Source organism: Ahaetulla prasina, chromosome 11, assembly GCF_028640845.1.
Source record: "Ahaetulla prasina isolate Xishuangbanna chromosome 11, ASM2864084v1, whole genome shotgun sequence".
In the NCBI taxonomy this organism is placed as follows: domain Eukaryota; kingdom Metazoa; phylum Chordata; class Lepidosauria; order Squamata; family Colubridae; genus Ahaetulla; species Ahaetulla prasina.
In genome coordinates, this window is record NC_080549.1 from 24,102,552 (window position 1) to 24,123,812 (window position 21,261).

General features: G+C 41.5%; 1 protein-coding gene across 4 annotated transcripts in view; it reads left to right on the forward strand.

Moving 5' to 3' along the window:
- Positions 1-628: 628 nt before the first annotated feature.
- LOC131205061 (vascular endothelial growth factor receptor kdr-like) overlaps positions 629-21,261 on the forward strand; it is a 210,691-nt gene continuing 190,058 nt past the window's right edge. For 3 of the 4 annotated variants that reach the window (XM_058196911.1, XM_058196913.1, XM_058196914.1), the window contains exon 1: positions 630-1,353. In XM_058196911.1, coding sequence (XP_058052894.1) covers positions 1,299-1,353 — 55 coding nt within the window. In that variant the 5' untranslated portion in view covers positions 630-1,298. Of the gene's footprint in view, positions 1,354-21,261 lie in introns of all 4 variants that reach the window. The other variant, XM_058196910.1, reaches the window with a different exon arrangement.

Genomic DNA, 21,261 nt, shown 5'->3' on the forward strand with positions numbered 1-21,261 from the left:
CCATTTACTTTGCTTGTCAGAAGGTCGCAAAAGGGGATCGCATGATCCCTGGACACTGCAACCATCATAAATGTGAACCACTTGTCAAGCATCCGAATGTAAATCACGTGACCATAGGGTTGCTGCAATGGTCATAAGTGTGAAAAATGGTCATAAGTGGCTTTTTCAGTGCCATTGTAAGGTCACTAAGTGAACTGTTGTACGCCAAGGACTACCTGTAGACTCTCCTGCTTGTGCAGGGAGCTGGACTAGATGACCTCCAAGGTCTCTTCCAACTCTGTTATTTTATGTTCTAGAAAGAGACCTCACCAGTTTGTTCCAAAGTCGTGTAACCACTAGACCACATTGCCCATCCTCCTTCTTCTCCCCTCTTCTAATCGCCGTTCAGGCACCACCAGTCCAACCCGTGCAAAAGCTGGCTTGCACGCGTGCGGCCGTGGGTGCGGGTGTGGGTGCCCGCCAGCGAGCAAGGGAATGCCTCTGCGGGGGAGGGCAAAGTGGCCCCAAGAAAAGCGACCGGAAGTAGCAGCGGGGTTTCTTGGCAGCCAGAAGAAAAGTTAGACAGAGAAAGAGAGAGAGAGAGAGAGAGAGATGGGGACGGGTTATATGTGGGGGGGGGCGAGATCCTCTCTCTGGGACTTTGGCTGCTGACGTCTCGCCTTCCTCCTTTTCTTCCCCTCTCAAGAATTCCAAGTGCGTCTCCAACATCCCAGGAAAAGCCAATTCCGCCTGGGAGGGGGCAAGGGGGAAATGACGGTCCCCGGTCTCCCTTGGACCAGCCCCAGACCTTGGAAGGCACCGCAGACCCCGGTCGCCTCTGGCAGGCTTGCGACTCCTCCGCTTAAAACCCCAATCCTGAGACTTTCGCGAGTTGCTGAGAAGTTGGCGCGGCGGCTCCGGCCCTTGCTTGCTCCCGACCTCCCTGCCTCCCCATCCCCGCCCCGAGCCACTCCGGGCGTGGGCTGCCTTCTCCTGCCCAGGAACACCTGCTAGCCGGGAGAAGCCCGGGACCCCGCGAAGATCGGGAGCCCCGCCGCTTCTGCCAACTTCGAAGTCTCCGGCTTCCCTTCTTGCTGACCCTCAGCCCCGCTGGAGAGATCGCAGGAGACTTAGAAGGAAGGACCGAGTCGATTTTGGCAGCATCAGGAAAAAAAGGAGAGTTCCGACACTCTCTGCTCTGGACGATTTCCACCCCAGCCAGCGAGGTTGCCACCTTGGCAGCTTGTCCGGTGCCCAAGAGGGCATCCTGGACTGGGCACCTTCTGCTGTCAAAGGACCCACCTCAACTGCACCAGAACATGACTGCCAAGCTGGCGATTTCCATGGCCGTTTGCTTAACGCTGGCACTTCAAGGTAAGTGTGTGCCCTCTTGGTCTTGCAAATTGCCTGGAGCCTTCCAGGTTTTTGCCCAACGTGGACTGGAGTTCCCAGCTGCAGCTTGGAAGAGCTCTAGCTTTTCCCTTTCTGCCACCCACCTGAGTCGCTCAGCATCCTTTTGGGTGGGAATGCCTTTCCTAAGCAAAGGAAAGTCTTCCAAACGAGCCAGGCCAACTCTGTCCTGGCAGGAGCTGAGAATGAAGAAGCGCTGGAATTCAGGAACTTTTGTAGTGGTCGGGGTCCCACTACAAAACCTCATCAGCCACACTTAGTGCCTTGTTGAAGGTGCTTTCCTAAAGTGTGGCCTCTATTTTCCAGCTCTGGGTATTAGCTTGACTTAAAGCATGCCCAGGAATCAAACTATATACCAAGGATGACCAACCTTGGCAACTTTAAGACTTGTGGACTTCAACTCCTAGAATTCCCCAGTCAGCATGGATGGCTGGGGAATTCTGGGAGTTGAAGTCCACAAGTTGCTATATGCCATCAGTGAGATTACTAGATAAACTAACTATTCAGTGTATTTGTCTTTCCTTACTGTTGCTCGTGCTTGTGTGAATCCAGAGTTTTTGAATTTGTTCACAAATGCATGAATAAGTCCACTGTAGAGCATCCCTTTGCCCGAAGAAGGGACCAAGGTAATTCTTGGCATATTTGTTTAAGCATAAAAAATAGAGAACGGGTAAAGGAAAGATGTTTTATTTTCCCTTACTAATTGTCACTCAATCTGACTAAAAGACACTTTGCTTTCTAAGTTTTTCGGAAAGGAGGATAGAATTCTGGAGGAAACCAAAATGTATGGTGCGTGGTCATCTGACAGTTATTTAGGAGAATTGGGAACAGTCTCAAGGCTGGTGGTCTTCTTCTACTTTCCTTCAATCTCAAGAGAAGATTTCAGAAAGGAATTTGCCACTCAGGAATTTTGTTCTTGAGAACTTCTAGGAGATCTCTTGACTAAACACAGAGAAATTCATCCACCCAAATTTCTCTTCTCACAAACTGAGTGGAGAACTTTGGAAGTCTTGTTAGGGCCTGGTTCTACCTGGAACTTTGGAGAGTGAGAAGAGTCCACTATCATAGGACAATGAAAGCTACAGAAGGTAGCTTTCACATGTGGGAAGCTGAGGGATCAAGGTTCAAAGTCCAGCTTGTGGCATCTACTATGCCTGATGCTGAAACTCTGCCTATAAGTTTGAAAATTGTGCTATCTGCAAATACGAAGCTGGAAGGACCTAGATTTGACTTGATAGGAAACCAATCCAGGAACCTAAAAATTTGAAAGGAGTTGTCAATTGATATCTTGGCCGAGATTAATTCTACGCTTGATATAGTGAAGTTTTCTTTCTAATGTTCTGCAAAAGAAAGTAAGGATTCCTACTTCGGTTGTTTTGTTGCATCCCAAACCCTTTTGTTTTTTCTCTTCCCAAAAAAGTTACTATCTATTGCTGATCACCTGGACTTCCTCTTTTCAGCTCATATGAAATTTTCTCTGTATGCTATCCCTATTTCTTCCATTGGTTCCTGAAGAAGGTTGACTGTCACAATCTACTGTTTAAAAAATATATGCCAATCAAACAGAATGCTTAATCCCAAAATTGAAGCTGGAATTGCTTGCCTTTTTAAAATCATAACTGCCTTGTTTCGGTCCAGACTATTTGACTCCTTCTCCTAATATTGTGCCTCTCTGGAGGCACCACCGGCTGTATGTTCTTAGGCTGGTGATGCCCCTTCTGCTCCCTGTTCCTTTTAGCTGGAAATTTGGACCTTTTGAAGGTCAAGAACATTGGCACCTATTCTCTTTCTAGTCCTAATTTGCATCACTAGGTTGGGGGTTATGTTATGTTACGTTATATTAATAATTTAAAATAGTATAGATGGTTTGGTGCAGTGGTTAAAGAATCGAGCTAGGAACCAGGAGATGATGAGTTCTAGTCCTGCTGTAGTGATGAAAGCCATCTGACTGCCTTTGAGGCAATCACTCTCTTTTTCAATCCAATTCACCTTACAGGATTATTGTTGTTGTAGGATGAGAAAGGAATATTAGGTGAGAGAGTGAAGGGGGTGGAGGGAGAGAGATAAAAAGAGATGGACCTTGTCAAGACACAGAAGAATCCATGTTAATATACCATCTGAATTTTTTCCCATTCATACATACTGGGGGTAAAATCCCCCCCCCAAGATAGTTAGGTGTGTCTGTAAAAACAAAAAAGTCAAGCTGATGACTATCAACGTTCAGCTATTGAAGCAACCCATTTCCTAAATTTGCACAATCCATCGGAACTGAACTTGAATAGGCTGTGTCCACCAAATACGCTCGAGCACAAGACAACCAAACCAAGGCGGGACCTCAATAATACGTTGTGCACATGGGACCACTAGGTTCTTCAGTGGAAGAGGATGGGGCCATGATATGGCAGGGGGAGCAAATATACTGTTAATGACCTATAGTTGATTTCATTATATATCATTAGCATGCAATGGTTATCAACTAGAACATGCAAATGAACTTCTCTGGAAAGCTGCTTTGAAGCCCGGAAGGGAATAGGTTAATCTGGGATGGCTCTTTCAGATATGGAAACTGTTGAACAAGCTTGGGTATGAATGTTCTCCATATATGTCTAGATCATTCATAATGTTGTTGGAAAAGGATTTTCTTATTAAATGTCTTCCCAAAGGACGATATTTCTCAAGCTTGACTACTTTGTGTCCACACATCTTAAAATTGCCAAGTTTGAGAAACATCGCTGAAGGGGAACCTTCTCTGGTTGATGATCTCCTGGCAGAACTTCTCCATATCAAAAATGTGGAGTAAAACACAAGCCAGACCATATTTAAGTGAGTGCTGACGGTCTGCTTAACTGGTTGCATCTTGGTCTATAGATATGCATGCTGCCCATTAAGCCAGAAAGCCAGAGCAGAAAAGCTGCTTCCCTTGGCTGCAATGGGTGAGGGTCTAGGGAATCCTTCAGCCTATAGTTGAACTGCTTCAGAGTTCAGTTCGGTTTCCTTTGGAGACAGAACTATTTCAAAAATGCTGTCAACTTAATTGGGTGGGATTTTTCTAGGGATGGTTCCAATTATCATTTCCCCCCCTCCGTTTTTGGATGCCAAGGGGAATAGAGTGGGGCCGTGTACAAGACAATGCCTGAAGATTCCACTAGATGGCAATTCCTCCTAGAAACATTTTTCCAGATGTTGTGTTGGGGAGAGTTGGAGGGGAAACTCCAAGAAGACCAGCAGTTGCTCCATCAGGCTGTGGTTTTGTTCACCATTAAAGCTACAAGACAAAGCTCAAATCTATATTCTTCACAGTCCCTGATCAGATCAGAACAGATCACAAGCATTGATTTTTTTTGTTTCTTCTAAGGAATTTTGGTTGCTGTGCTCTGATACTAACTAACTAACCAAATTATTTGTTTGTTTGTTTGTTTGTTTATCTTTTTACTCAACACACATAATATAGGTAGTCCTCAATGTACGACCACAATTGAGCCCAAAATTTACGTTAAATTTGTTAAGTGTGTTTTGTCCTATTTTACAATGTTTCTCACCACATTAGTTAAATGAATCACTGCAGTTTTTAAGTTAGTAACACGGTTGTTAAGGGAACCTGGTTTCCCTATGGACCTTGCTTGTCAAAAGATCACAAAAGGGATCACATGATTCTGGCACACTACAATCGTCATAAATGTATCATATCAAGTATCTGAATGTAAATCACGTGACCATGGGGATTCTGCAACAGTCATAATTGTGAAAAATGATCATAAGTTGCTTTTTTCAGCATTGTAACTTTGAACGGTCACTAAACAAACTGTTGAGGACTACTTGTACTTCTTCATCCTGTTTTCCTCATAAAAGCAACGCTTTGAGATAAGTTGGGCTGAAAGAGAGTGAATGGCCCAGAGTCACCCAGCTAGCTTTCACAACTAAGGCAGGACTAGAGCTCACCATCTCCTGGTGATTGATCCAAAGTCAGCTAGATGGTTTTCATGTCTAAGGCTGACTAGAACTCACCTCCTCCTAGCATTTTAACCACTAGGTGAAACTGGCTGTTAGTTAGCTTTAGCAATGGTTGCCTGAGCAAACCAGCTTGAACCACAGTTATTTCTTTTCCTGAAATGAGGGTCTTCCATACTGGTATATGGAACTGAGCATTAGTTCTTCACAATAGCAAAAGCTTTCCAGGATTTCAGATGGAAGAAAAACTATTTTTCCCCCTCTAGCCTGATTAACTCCCCATTGCATTCAGCTTGGATTCAGTGAGATGGTTATTTCAAGTTTTATTATGAGTTATATCCCATATTTCTGTCCAGAGGGCATTTGAGGATGGAGAACAGATAGTTTGGCTGGGCTTTTCTTCATTTTGAAATAAGGTAATAAAGTCTGTTTGAAGATCAGCCATAAGCTCTTTCCAACTTATGTGGTCAATTCACACAACCACTTTGTATAGCTTGTCTATCTGGAATTTAATTGTGCAATTCATTAGTAGGGGGGAAAGGAATTTGCTGCCCCCCCCCAAAAAAAATGCCCCAGTCAATACAAAAGTAATCCATCATCGGTAACCAGAAGCACTGGAAGAACTTCGTTTATATAAAGATGGTTTGTGGGATGCAGCTCATCAAAGAAAAATGATTTTGCCAATGGTTTGATCTGCTGTGCTGTAATTACAATGGTTTCCTTGCAAACAGATTCTTTAGTCACAGCATGAATATTTTATGCCTTGCAACCATAATAGAGTCTGTCCATCACAGTTGTCTGTTGCGATGGTCATAAAACAAGTCAGTCAACAAAGCCAATTTGTTGAGCTTAAGTGGACCAAGCCTTCGCTATGGGTGCAGTTTTGCCAAAAACAGGAAGTACCGTATATACTCGAATATAAGCCGATCCGAGTATAAGCCGAGGTCCCCAATTTTACCCCAAAAACTGGGGTAAACTGGGGACTCGAGTATAAGCCGAGGTGGAATGAGGCACCTACCGGTTGGGAAACCCTCCTCCTCAGCTGAGAAGGCTGGCGGCCCCCGCCCGCCTCTCACTGCACCGCAGGGCTTCCGTCCGGTAAAATGTGAAAAAAAAAAACTCGAGTATAAGCCGTATATACTCGAGTATAAGCCGAGGGGCTTAAAAAAAAAAAAACTCGAGTATAAGCCGTATAGACCCGAGTATAAGCCGAGGGGACGTTTTTCAGCACAAAAAACGTGCTGAAAAACTCGGCTTATACTCGAGTATATACGGTAATTGCCAATTTTTGGCAAAACTGTCATAAAACACAGTTAGATGATTGCAGGTGTGATAAATAGGTATTCCATTTCTGGAAATGTTATAAATATTATGAATATTCTGGATAGACACCCGTCAAAAATAGTTTAATTGGTTTCCCACATTGCAAAGGATTGCACCATATTAGTGTTTCTCAAGGTTGGCAATTTTAAGATGTATGGACTTCAACTCCCAGAATTCCCCATCCACCAGTGCACAGGGGCAGAGATGAAAAACCAGTAATGGGGCCATGGCACTCACCAAGTGGGCCACAGAAAAGCAAAGTGTATTATACCACAAATACTGTCTTGTGCGCATCAGAAAACACACAAGTTACTGTTCCATATCCATATCTAGTAAGGGACCATTTTGGTTTAGTGGTTAAGCCACCAGGCAAAAAACAAAGAGACCGTGAGTTCTAGTCCTGCCTTAGCCATGAACACTGGCTGGTTGTCTTTGGGCCAATCACCAGAAAACTGTGAGTTCTAGTCCTGCCTTAGTCACAAAAGCCAGTCTGGGAGTTTTTGGGCCAATCACAAGGGGACTATGAGTTCTAGTCCTGCCTTAGGCACAAAAGCTTGGCTGGGTGACTTGGGCCAATCACCAGGTGGTGGTGAGTTCTAGTCCTGCCTTAGGCACGAAAGCCAGCTGTGTGACCTTGGACTAGTCACTCTTTCTCAGCACAGCCTACCTGACAGGGTCATTGTTGTCCAAGGTGGATATTTTCACCACCTTGTGTTATTTATAAACATAATAAATAGGATACAATAAGAAAAACCAATCAATAAATGAGACCTGGATGGGGGAAGGACACAGGAGAAATATGAAATGAAAGCTGCTCAATGCTTTGCACAACCCTATTGTATTCTCATTACTTATTTATTCATCTGCTAAGCAAACAGAGAAAAGAAACCATTTGCCAGTTCAGATTATGATCGGCAAATGCCACTTCGCATCAGCACATGTTGACTGAGAAAGCTTTGCTGAAACAGGAGACTGCGCCAACCAGAACAGGATCAGGCAACGACAAAATGAATCATCCGGAGATATTTTCATATGGGACGAGATCTCCAGTCCAGCTTTTTCTTTTTTTACTACAACGAAAAGACAAGATGTCAAAGTCAAGAGACAGGCTGGATGATTCAAAGCCCATAAGATATTTTTATCCCTGCTCTTAGCCTAAAGGCACACACAGCAACATACATATAATCTGTGAAACGGAGGCAGGCTTACAGTGTGAAACGCATGACATGAAACGAAGAAGGAACAGAGGGAGGAAAAACAAACAAACGGGGGATGCCAGTTGTTCAAGTTAAACAGGCAGCTGGAAAACTACGTTCAGTGAAAGGAGGACCCCAGCAGAGCTGGATGTATCAAGTTTTTGGAGATAAAATCAGTTTTTGTTTCAGAAATATGTATTAAAGAGCTTTTTATAGGCCTGGGATTCTAGGAACAATTCTATAATGTTTGCATTTATGGTGATGTTTTTTGTGCAGGATGCCTATTTTTGAAATTCAGTACTGAGTGAGAAACTTGTGATGTCGATAGGTGAGATTCAGAGAATTTCCTTAATCTGCACTTAGCTTTTTATTGAATGGTGTATGTTGAACTGCTGAGGTTTGGAGTTATGAAAAGGGAGTGTTTTCGAATTTACTCTCAGCCTGGGAAATTTACGAGGTGTCTCTAGACCTGCTACTGGATTGCTGTTGCAGGAAAAATATTGAGTTAGATCTAGTAACTCTCTCCTTGTGGCCCTTCAGAAGATGTAGGTTAGAAGTTATTGGGTGGATTGGATTGGATATATGAAAGTTCACTCCCCATTACCACTCTGCTCCCCCCATTAATTCTGTTTGGTTGTTTGCTTCTTTTGAATGTTTTCTTTTACTGTACTTTTCTTTTTCTTGTGTTAGGGATATTCTTTCAGGTAAAGATTTAATGATCCCTGTGGCATGGTTAACTAACCATTGTTTACTTTTTAAATAAAGCTGAATGAAGCTGCAAAGAAAATGCAAAGAATATATGTCATTCATGTTTTGTTTTTGTGGTAATGAGGAGGAGGATGGCGATGATGATGCAAAATGAGTCAGGGTGATCCATGGAAGGATAAAAAAATTGAAGATGGTGACCCTCACTGCATAATAGAAACTCTGACCCTTGTGTGTGTCCTGGGCAACACATACAAATGGTGTCAGGCTTTGAATGCCATTGACTCTGCTTGCTTGGAGACCCTGCTTTGTGCATCAGATGGATGGCCAAAGGTATGCCTTTGTGGGATAGCTACTCTACTTGTCCAAAGCCATACCTTGTATTTGGCTACATGTGTCTGAAGCATCTTTTGTTTCCCTTATCCTAAATCCTTGAAAAAGAGGACCCATCTCTTGAACAGAACTAGACCTGAATGCCCATTGACATGAGATTGGAAAGAGACAAAAAGCATTTCCATCAAATAATACAAAGTCAAAAGCTCCTTGCATCTAATCCAAGCATTCTCCAAGCTCTTGTGGAATATTCCTAAAGTTTTTAGCTTTACATTGATCTAAAGCAGCTGGCAGATCTTGACTGAGTTTTATCTGGATTTGGGTGCTAAACAGGGTTAGGAGCCATCTGGGGATTCCATCTTGGGAGAACAAAATGGCAGGCCCAGAAAAGTTATTGATGTGCTCATGGAGTCACCATCCGTTAGGTTCAACTTCCAGGAGACCTCAACACTTGCCTGATCTTGAAAATCTTGATTGAACTTGACCAAACTTTGAAAAAACACCCCAAGAGAAGACAATAGGAACTCACTTCTACAGGGTTGCTAAGAAAACTCCATGGAGATCAAGTCACTAGCATTGTGTTTGATTCAATTGCTTTAATTTTACTAGATCAGACATTTTTGTAAGAATTAGGGTCCATATGGGAACTGTAGAGACATCCAGAATGGCTTCACTGAAGACATTTTCAAATGGAAATGGTACTTTATGGATTGAGCAACACAATGTCACTTCCCCAGGCTGCAGTCTGGAGTCCAATATCCCTTCTAAAACCACAATGTTTAATGTGAGAGAAACATGGAGGAGTTAATCATCTTAACTGTCCTGGATTAAATCAATGTTATTTTAATGAAGTTTAAGGGTCATAAAACAGGACGGATTTTATGTTTGTCCTATCCCATGTTACTTTTGAGAGTACAATTGCTAACGGATCAGTCCAAGCCTCAGGGGAATGGCTTTGAATGGCTCTCAGCGTGGAGTGGGGTGGAAACCATGCACATTGTTCAAAACAATGGGAAGTGGGAAGTCAAAATGGTGGCTGGCTCAGAATTTCTTATTTTTTCGTGCAGTGGATACAGCCCATCTGTTTCTTCCTCCACAAAACTTTATGCAATCCAATTGTACGTTTTGTTTTTGTTTTAATTCCTCTGCTGCCCCTCACACTAGGCCAAACAACACCCAATTCCTTGATGGAACAAAAGGGATGTGAAGGGGTTTTGTTGTGTAGCTAAAGCGGCAAAGCTTTCAGTTTTGCAAATGAGGCTTTATAATTTTCCAAGCATTTGTTAAGAGGAAAAGAAAACAAGAGAGTTGAAGCTCTCTGCTGATAATGAAACAGTCCCAAGTTCCATTTCCTTTCCTTTTTTTTTTTTTTGGTGTATAGGGAATGGAAAAAGCATATGGCCCCAAAGATTTTGTAGAAATCGGGAGTCAGCTGCCATATGTAAAGGAAATGTATGGGCTCCACTTCTATTTTCAGATCCTGTGCTTTGTCTTCTCTGTTTCCCCGTAAGTTTCCTTAGATCTTCCTGTGTTTTTCTTAAGTGTGGGAACAATCTTGCCAAGGAAGTGGGGAGCAGGATTTGCAGGATAACGGGAATTGTTCTAGATTGAAAGGTCAAGGAAATTTTTATCCAGGACTACCTGTTGAGTTTATTTGGTCTCAGATGACTAAGGGATCCCTTGAATTTGAAGTTTGTATCTGGACCTTTTTTTTGCGGGGGAGAATGTTGTTGTTTAAAATAATTTGTTTTCTTGAATGGAGAAAGAAAAGAAACAGATTTAAAACCAACAACAAACAATGCTGGGTTTAAAAAGGCATTTTCAGTTAAGAGCCATAGCTCAGTTTTGCTTGAAATCCTCTCTTTCCTTGATTATAAGAGTTGCTTTATGTGTTTTTTGTTAGTTAATTTGTTTATTAGGAGACCCGTAGCCCTTTTTACTCACAAAAAAAAAATGTGCTCCAGGCAGCTTATGCCAATGACAACAACAATCAAACCACCCAAGTAAAGATAAATCCCTTTATAAATTTGCAAAAAGCCACAAATTAGATATGGCATGAAAAAGTTAATAAACTGCATACACACCATCTGCCTCCCCCAATGCCTTCCAGTTGTGTAGGATTGCTGAATACAAAATTCTCATTGGCCAGAGGGACTGGCAGTTTTGGGGTGAGGTGGGGACTCATTTCTGGACAGAGACAGGTTGGAAAAGGTTGCCTGAGATAAGTTGAAAGTTCATTAAAAAAGAAGAACATTTAAGTCAAGCCAGACTTTTGATAAAAGTAAATATAAATGAACTTCCCCCATGGATTTTCCAACCTGGATCCCACAGGAGAAAAGGATTCTGTCAGCTTTGGAAGCTATATTAGCCCCAGAAGCTTCCATGCTGCCACCTTCTCCAAAGTACAATCCATATTATTTGGATACCTACTCAATCTCTATTCAGAATTGTATGTAGCAGCCTTCTAGATGTTGGACTTTAACTCTCAGATGTCATAGATGTCATACTTATGGAAAATGCTGGAAACTGAAACCTATATTTTTGTAGGTCAATTGGATCGAGAAAGGTTGGTCTACACTGGTGGTCTTTGCTCCAGAATTTCAACCGTGTCCCTTCCATGTTTGTTTGGAGGTGCCAAGAACAATACCTTGAACCTCCTTATACATCAAATTTATGAGAGTGATATCCCTTCCCCATTAGACAAACCCATTAGGCAGATTCCCAACTATTGTACAGAGAAAATAATTTGTTGTCATCAATTATAGGGATATGTGAAAATCTTCCAACCTGGGAAGAGACATTCTCTGATTCCTCGTTCAGTCACTCTGAAGCCTCCCTGATATTCCACATTTTCCAGTTTGACTTTGTCTTTCTTGATCTTGACTTTCTCTTGGGATTTAATGGAAGTGGAAAAAGGCAGCAGGAAGGGTGGGTTTAATGGAAGTGGAAAAAGGCAGGCAAAAGGGAGGGTTTCTGGTAGGTGCAGGGAAAAGAATTACAAAAGAGAGACCTTATCCCTAAATCAGTGCAAGAACATCATGTCCTTCCCATGAGGATTTCACCAAAATTCTTCTCCCCTGAAATAATCTTTGGAAGCAATTTTCCCTTTCATGCAAGTAAATGAGAACAGCAGCAGGAATATTCATTTGGTCCAAGTTAGAATCATCTTCCAAAAACCCGGCTTTCAGTTGGCCTCTTGTCTTCGAGTCCTATTGCTTCATTAAGTTTGACAAATGGAAGGCTGGGAATATTTGAAGGTTGCAACAGACATATTCTTATCCATTCACCCTATGGAGAATGCAGGACCCAATCCAAAATGACCTGAAATGGACTTTATGAATTCTCTAATTCAGTGTTTCTCAACTTCTGGAATTTTAAGATGTGTAGACTTCAACTCCCAGAATTCACCAACCAGCAAGCCTGGCTGGGGAATTCTGGGAGTTGAGGTCCACACATCTTAAATTTCCAGAGGTTGAGAAACACAGCTCTAATTGTACATATCCAGCCTCAAGAGTGGTCAAAATATCAAGACAGTGGCTACAAATAGATGATTGATTATGGTGTCGCTGCACTCCTATAATATCCAACACATCTAGACTGGATTGATAAAGAAATACATTTACAATGCTCACTGTACCACTAAGAGGTTGATTTCTTCTAAATGTTGCTTTTTTAATGCATTGACTGTTGGCTATTGAGCAGCAAACAAAGTAATAACCAAAAGCCAACATAAGTTTGTCAAAAACAGATCATGCCATACTAATCTTATTGCATTCTTTGACAAAGTGACAAAATTAGTAGACCAGAGGAATGCTGTCGCTATAATTTACTTGGACTTCAGTAAAGCATTTGATAAAGTAGACCATAACCTACTACTAGATAAAGTAGAAAAATGTGGGTTAGACAGCACCACCACCAGATGGATTCGTAACTGGCTGGCCAACCGCACTCAACGTGTAGTCCTCAACGGAACTACATCCCATGGAGGGAAGTTTGCAGTGAAGTACCCCAAAGCTCTGTTTTAGGCCCAGTACTCTTCAACATCTTCATCAATGACTTGGACGAGGGGATAGATGGGGAACTCATCAAATTTGCAGATGACACCAAGCTGGCAGGAATAGCCAACACTCCAGAAGATAGGCTCAAGATACAAGTCTGTCAAGAAGGATCTTGACAGACTTGAACATTGGGCGCTAACTAACAAAATGAAATTCAACAGTGAAAAAAGTAAGGTTCTACATTTAGGCAAAAAAAAATGCACAGGTATCCTATATGGGGTACCTTGCTCAATAATAGTAACTGTGAGAGGGATCTTGGAATCTTAGTGGACACCATTTAGATATGAGACAGCAGTGTGCAGCAGCTGCTAAAAAAGCCAACACAGTCCTGGGCTGCATAAACAGAGGGATAGAATCAAAATCACATGAAGTGTTACTATCACTTTATAATGCCTTTATAAGGCCACACTTGGAATATTGCATTCAGTTTTGGTCGCCACGATGTAAAAAAGATGTTGAGACGCTGGAAAGAGTGCAGAGAAGAGCAACAAAGATGATTAGGGGACTGGAGGCTAAAACGTATGAAGAACGGTTGCAGGAACTGGGTATGTCTAGTTTAATAAAAAGAAGGACTAGGGGAGACATGATAGCAGTGTTCCAATATCTCAGGGGTTGCCACAGAGAAGAGGGAGTCGGGCTGTTCTCCAAAGCACCTGAGGGTAGAACAAGAAGCAATGGGTGGAAACTGATCAAGGAAAGAAGCAACTTAGAACTAAGGAGAAATTTCCTGACAGTTAGAACAATTAATAAGTGGAACAACTTGCCTGCAGAAGTTGTGAATGCTCCAACACTGGAAATTTTTAAGAAGATGTTGGATGACCATCTGTCTGAAATGGTGTAGGGTTTCCTGCCTGGGCAGGGGGTTGGACTAGAAGGCCTCCAAGGTCCCTTCCAACTCTGTTGTTGTTATTATTATTAGCAGAGAAAAGATATGTGTGTAATTTCACATGGGTCAGAAATAGGGTCAAGAATGTTACTTTTCAGGATGATTAGAAAGCCTAAAGTCCTGGATTTCAGCCTTGGCTTGGTGATGGAGGAATAGCTTTGAAATGAATCATGTTTGCTGATCGTTTTATTTTTATTTTGAATGTTATGCAGCCTCGGGAGATACATGATCAGCATGTTGGGACTATCAAAACATTCCACTTTTTTTTTTTCATTCTGAAAAGAACGATGAGGAGGAATCTTCTAAAATAATTACTCATCAGGATTATGCCTCAGCACTTCAACAAATCTGGATGGCCAACAAAGAATGGTACATAAGGGATGTGGTTAAAGGATGTTAAAAGATGTTGGTTTGGCCATCATTGTCACTGAGCAAAAACTGGGCAGTTTGGATTGTCCCATGTTCTTCTGGGTTGAAAAAAATGGTCAGGAGCATATGATATTTAACATGATTAAAAGATATGAAGAACGGTTGTAGGACTTGGGTATGGCTAATCTAGAGAAAAGAAGGAATAGGGGCAACGTGATAGCAATGTTCCAATTTTGAGGGTCTTTGCCACAAAGAAGAGGGGGGTCAGCCTATGCTCCAAAGCACCAGAAGGCAAGACAAGAAACAGTGGATAGAAACTAATCAAGGAGAGAAACAACCTGGAATTAAGGAGAAACTTCATAACAGGGAGAGCAATTAACCAGTGTAACAGCTTGCCTTCAGTAGTTGTGGGTGCTCCATCGCTGGAGGTTTTTGAGAAGAGACTGGACAGCCACTTTTCTGAAATGGTATAGGGGTTGGACTAGAAGACCTTCAAGGTCCCTTCCAGCTTTATGCCATTCTATTCCATTCCTTTCCACTCCAGTGCGCTCCATTCCATTCTGGATCTAATGATGTTGCCTAGACTAAGTTGTAATTGTGCACTGAAACTTTCAGCATTGAGGTTCAATAAGTGAAAGAACCAGCTGTAGTTTTGTTTTTGCTCAAGTGTGAAAAAGGATAATGCTTAACTTTCAGACTGAGGAGGAGGAACTAACCATGTCATGATCAACATGGAAGGGGCAGCCATCATTTACCACCTATCTCAATTTTTTTTTCCCAAAAAAGTTTTTATTTTCCATAATATTTCCAACAATTTAACCAGTGTACAGTACCATCAATTATCCAACAATTATTCCTTCCCTTAAATTGTACTCGATCGGGCCTGCCCAGCCGCCACTCCCTTCCTTAATCCTTTCTACCCTTCTCTTCCTTCTTCTACTTTCCCCATCCTTCCTCCACCTCACTTTCCTACTTCCTCTCCTCCTTCCCGCTTCTCACCTCCACCCTTTCTAAACCTCTCACTTCCCCTCCTTCTTCTCCTCCTATCCCTTCTTCCCCCTCCCTTCTTTCCTACCTACATACCTACTTTCTTCCTTCTCTCTTCTCCTCTCTCCCTACCCTTTCCCTTCTGGAGTGGTTGCTGAGCAGCCCCGACTTTGCACCATTCCAACTTAATTAATTCTTCAATTATTCCTGTACATTGGCAATCAATCAGTTTGTAATCTTCCCCCTTCTCCCCCCTTTCCCCTTCCCCCCAAGACTTCCCAGAACAGAATACAGGGTATAATGTCTAACAAGCATAATCTAAAATAAACATAAAACTTAATCCCCAATCACTTCACACCTTCACACTATCAATTCCCCTCTTTCTTAAACATACTAATGTAAAACAAATCCTAACTTCACTCAAAAACTAGTTGATATTTTTTAATCTGATACTTATTTTGAATATAATCAATCCACATTCTCAATTCCAAAATATATTTTTCTAGTGTATAGTCTTTCAAATACGCAGAAATTTTTGCCATTTCTGCTAGATTTGATACATTACTTGTCCATTCTCCAATTGTAGGTAAATCTTCTTTCTTCCAATATTGTGCAATCAATAGTCTCACAGCAGTTATTAAGTTCAAAATCAATTTAGTCTCTATAGCTGTACAGTCTGAAAATATTCCTAAGAAGAAGAACTGTGGAGTAAACTTAATCTTTTTCAGGATGTTCTGCATAATCCACCATATTTTAATCCAAAAAGTCTTAACCTTTTTATAGGTCCACTAGATATGATAATAAGTAGCATCCTCACAATCACATCTCCAACATTTTGCTTTCACATTTGGATACATACACGACAATTTTTTCAGATCTAAATGCCATCTATAAAACATTTTATAAAAATTTTCTCTTAGGTTTTGTGCTTGTCTATCTCAAATTTTTAGCAGGTTAAAAGAAATGCCTAAACCTGAACTTCTATCCCAGGGACATTTCAAATGAAACTTTGGCTTGCAAATTGGAGAGATTTGCAGGTTGTGGAATTATTTCAGAGCAGAGAATATTTGTCAGCCAACAAACCTTTAATTACATGCCCACAGAGCAATAAACAGATCTCAGGCAGATTTATTTCTGTGTGAATATGCATAGAAGCTGACTGAAAGGATTAAGTAGGACAACCGCTTGGCCCCAGGCAGAAGCATGCACCAAATATACAAAAGGGAATCGGATAATTTGGTGGCATTAGCTGCCAGGCCACATTTTTCTAGCACAGGGCTCTTCAAACTTGATAACTTTAAGACTTGTGGACTTCCAGAATTCCCTAGCCACCATTAACAGCAGGGTTAGGATTGACTGATTTGATGCCCTCGCTGTCCAAGGGACTCTCAAGAGTCTTCTCAAACATCACAGTTTGAAAGCATCAATGCTTCAGTGTTCATCCTTCCTTATGATCCAACCATGCCTGCTCAGAAATAAACCTTGCTGAGTTTAATGGCCTCCTTCCAGCAGAGTGGGTACAAAGTTGGGTCCTTTTCTTAGAGATTTCTTTCCAGGAGGAGAACTTGTAGGTGTCAGTCTGATTCCTGTGGTTGATCTCTCTCAACTACAAGGGAGGCAAGGATAGAATTATAGCAACCTCAGGAGTCATGAAGTTGAGGACCAAAATGCCCTTTAGCCAAAAGGTTGGATTCTGAAAGCTGTCTCATTTGTCAAGGACGGAGACTACAGTCATGACTTCATCTGCCGACAGAATCTGTAATGAATCCCTCTTTCCTTCCAAGCCCTTTTAACAGCCAGATCATTACTTGGGTCACTAGAGCTTGAAGAATGGCTCTTGATGTCCAAGGTCCAGCTCAATTGAAGGGCACCAGATTGAGGAAGAGTGATGCTCATATACTGTGCCCACAATTCAATGCTATCATATCTGGCTGCATAAATCCAGGGGACTCTTAAATAGCACAAAACATTTTCTGAATCTCATGCTGCCACCTCAAGGTCTGTGTCCTATCAATTCAAATAGGGTGGGCATACTCCTAGTTCCTTCCTCTAGATATTGCCATCTGATGAGAGTTTGGAAGTATATCTTGTCTATGGCACCCCTTACCCTATAGAACCCTCTGCCCCCTGAAGCTCAGCAGGCCTCCACCCTTGTAGCCTTCTGTAAGTATGGTGTGCAGATTGAGATGTGCTTGTAGCTTCTTTGGCTGACCAAGCATATTGGGTGAACCAACCACTGAAGTTTGTATTAATAGATTTTGTTAACCTATCTTTGTTAACAGAACAGAATAATAGAGTTAGAAGGGACCTTGGAAGTCTTCTAGTTCAACTTGCTGCTCAAGTAAGAAACCGTATACCATTTCAGACAAATGGTTGTCCAATCTCTTCTTAAAAACCTCAAGTATTGGAGCACCCACAACTTCTAAAGGCAAGTGGTTCCCCTGGTTAATTGTTATAACTGTCAGAAAATTTCTCCCTAGTTCTAGGTTGCTTCTCTCCTTGATTAGGTTCCACCCATTGCTTCTTGTCCTGTCTTCAGGTACTTTCGAAAATAGATTAAAGCCTCTCTTCCTTGTGGCAGTCCCTTAAATACTGCTACCATGTTAACCACTGCTACCATGTTAACCCTAGTCCCTCTTTTCTTTAAGCTAGACATATCCAAATCCTCCAATCGTTCTTCATATGTTTCAGCCTTCAGTTCCCCAATGATCTTTGTTGCTCCTCTCTGCACTCTTTCTAGAGTTTTAACATCTTTTTTATATCACGGTGACCAAAACTGAATGCAATATTCCAAGTGTGGTCTTACCAAGGTATTATAAAGTAGTATTAACACTTCCCATTAAGCCAGGTGGCCTTGAGGTACATGGATTTCAACTCCCAGAATTATCCAACCAAACATGGCCACTGGTCTGAATTCTGGGATTTGGAATCTTTGCATCCAGAAGGTGTTCAGTTCATTTATTATGATTTAGTTGTAAGGTGTTGTATAAAATGAACCCTCTTAAGCAAAGCATAACTTCATGAGATCCATGAATCCACTATAATGTGTGTCTTCTATCTAAAACTCAGGTTGTAATCAGAGCTAGAATACGATCACTGAAAACAAAGGGACTTATAAGGTGTAGTTTAAACAAAGAGCCTTGGATCCATTGATTAGCTCTTTATGATACGTTGATAGTTGGATGCAATCCTTCAGTCCTTCTCAAGTCTATTGACACAAGGCAGCCAGGCAAATTCTTTTGGGAAAGAATCCTCTTCTTTCAGTAGAGAATGTATATTTATGATCTTCTTAAATGTGAATGACTGACCATGTGTGACGCAGAATGCCGGACTAGAAGAGCCTTTGGCCTGATCCAGCAGGGTTCTTTTGATGTTCTTAAAATGTGTAAGGGGCAAGGAATAACCCAGTGCCTCTGTTTGGTGATCTTGGCTGCAAATGATATTTTTCGTGAGGTTTGCTCTAGGACTTCTTTGTTATTTTTTCAGTCCATGAGATACGTTACAGTCACCTCCAGCACCATAGTTCAAAGGCATCCACCCTTCTCCTAGCTGCCTTTTTCGGAGTCCATGTTTCACAGCCATAAGTAGCAATTGGAAAAATTATAATGTCAATGAAACTGCATTTGATTGTTTGGCTGAGAGGTTGGACCCTTTTCTGGATTCCCCAATTCAGGAATCCTAAGCCAACCAGATGACCTGGATGCTGCCTACTAAACCAGCGATGTTCGTACCAAGAGAAACATTAAATTTGCTAAGGGTTTCCCTGATCTGCCCATGCATATTGTATGAATGCAGCACGCTGCTAGAAATAGATCCACTCTTTTTTTTACTGAAACAGAGTTGCATATCTCCAGGAAGAGATTGTTCCATTCTCCACCCTACTATTTTCCTACTACATACATTTTCCCTTTTACAGAAAAAATAATCTTTCCAAATCTGAATTTCCCATTATGTTCAACTAGGTTAATGTTCAGAGGTGTGGAAGGAAGAAAGTTAGAAGTCGTTTCTTAATTGATTAAATAAATAATTTTACTTGTATACTGCTGAGTCGATATAGATTTCCAGTGGTTTATTAAATGGACAGAATAAAACCCATCAATTGTTAAAACATCCACATTGAATAAATTTAAATTTAAAACAACCCTTCTTTGTGAATAAGAGTTATAAAGCTTAGAAGTATATAAAACAATTGTGAGAAAGCCAAATGCAAACCTAAAATATCATAAACAATTAAACGTACTGAGATAATTCAAAGTAAAGTAAAAATGATAGATTATTCATCAAACACTTATTTGGAGAGTCTGTTTTCAGAAGTTTTGGTGATGTTAGAAGGAACAGAGGGAGTCTGAATTCTAAGAAGACTTATTTTACCAAACCACAGCAGCAACTTGAAAATAGCACCTCATGGCCTTCATTCCTCTTTACAAAAGTAAAGATTTCTTTTGAGGATCTCTTCAAAGACTGCTTTCTCACTGTGGATATTTCAGGAAGGAAAAGATACCATTAAAAGAAGAAGAAAAAGGATCTTCAGGTGCAACAGATACTTGAAGCTGGGTGGATAATTTTTTTCCTTCCCCGGTGGAGTTTCTGAATTACTTTACCTCTCGTGTTTTGCATGCAAAACTGTACCTCCGGAACGTGGGTGTAGGCATTGGCTTGCGGGCATCTCATAATAATATGCACTTGTGGTACTTGTGGAAAATAACCAAGGAAGCAGAACATGGGCAGAAAAGGGAAAATGCAGTATGATGGTATCACATCAGTTGCTGCTTGTGGTCGTAGTGAGACAAAAGGTGTTATCTAGTCAAAAGCTTTGAAGGGTTTTCCATTTCTGGACATGAAAGAAAGCTTTGATCTTCGTTCACCACATTCCTTCTGTGGATTCAGTAGTCACAAGAAGTTCTGCAATACAAATAAGGACTTCTGCAAAGGCCATTCTTGCTTATTTTTTAAAAAAATAATCAGGCATTCAGGTATGTGGATTACCCTTAACGTGTTCCATGCTCTGGCATGATCTACACCAGGGGTCTCCAAACTTGGAACTTTAAGACTTGTGGATTTCAACTGCCAGAATTCCCGACCCAGCATGGCTGACAGGGAATTCTGGGAGTTGAGGTCCACAAGTGTCAAAGTTGCCACAAAATGGCTCCTGCTGATCTCTGCAATTTATTGACCATCCTGATTTAGGGATGGCGACACTAGGCCTGGACTTGAAAATTGCACAGGTTGAGGCATGGTGAGTGTTTCAATGGAACCCAACCAGAGAATATGAGGTCTGAAACCTAAAATGGAAACATCCCAACCCAAAGGAGGAATCTGCCTTTACAGATCATTTTGTAGCTCTGCATTTGCCAGCCCTTCAAGATGGGGCAATGAGGAAATTAAAGTTATGAATACTACTTTTATTAGGAGGTTACAGTTACAAGACCTTGCAAGTCTGAAAGTGCTTCTCCCTCATAAAATCTGGGGAGTGTCCAGTCTGAGGCACTTTCTCAGGTCCAGACTCCAATACCTTTTATCTCACTATTGTCTTGTTCCTCAAGTTACAAGTTACAACTTCTGTCCATTACACCCTTGCTGTCACTTACTCTCTCAAGACAGTCAGTGATGCAAAGGGCAGCTATGTCTGGTTATTTGGTCCTCTCACCTGAGCATGTAGCAAAGATTGGGCTCAAGAACATAGAACATAGAATAATAGAGTTGGAAGGGACATGGCAGGCGATCCTATAGCATTTCGGACTTTCTTTGGGCTTGATGGGATGGATAAATTGATTATGGAAAGAACAAGGAAACAGAATAACAGAGTTGGAAGGACCTTGGAGGCCTTCTAATCCAATCCCCTGCTCAAGCAACAGACCGTATACAATTCTGAACAAATGGCTGTACAATCTCTTCTTCAAAACGTCCAGTGATGGAGCACTTACAACTTCTGAAAACAAGCCATTCCTCTGTTAATTATTCTCACCATCAGGAAATTTATCCTTAGTTCTAAGTTAGATCTTTCCAACCAGAAATCAGTCAGCAAAAGATCTACTTCCATTCAGGGGTCTTCCTTCAGCTTCCAGTT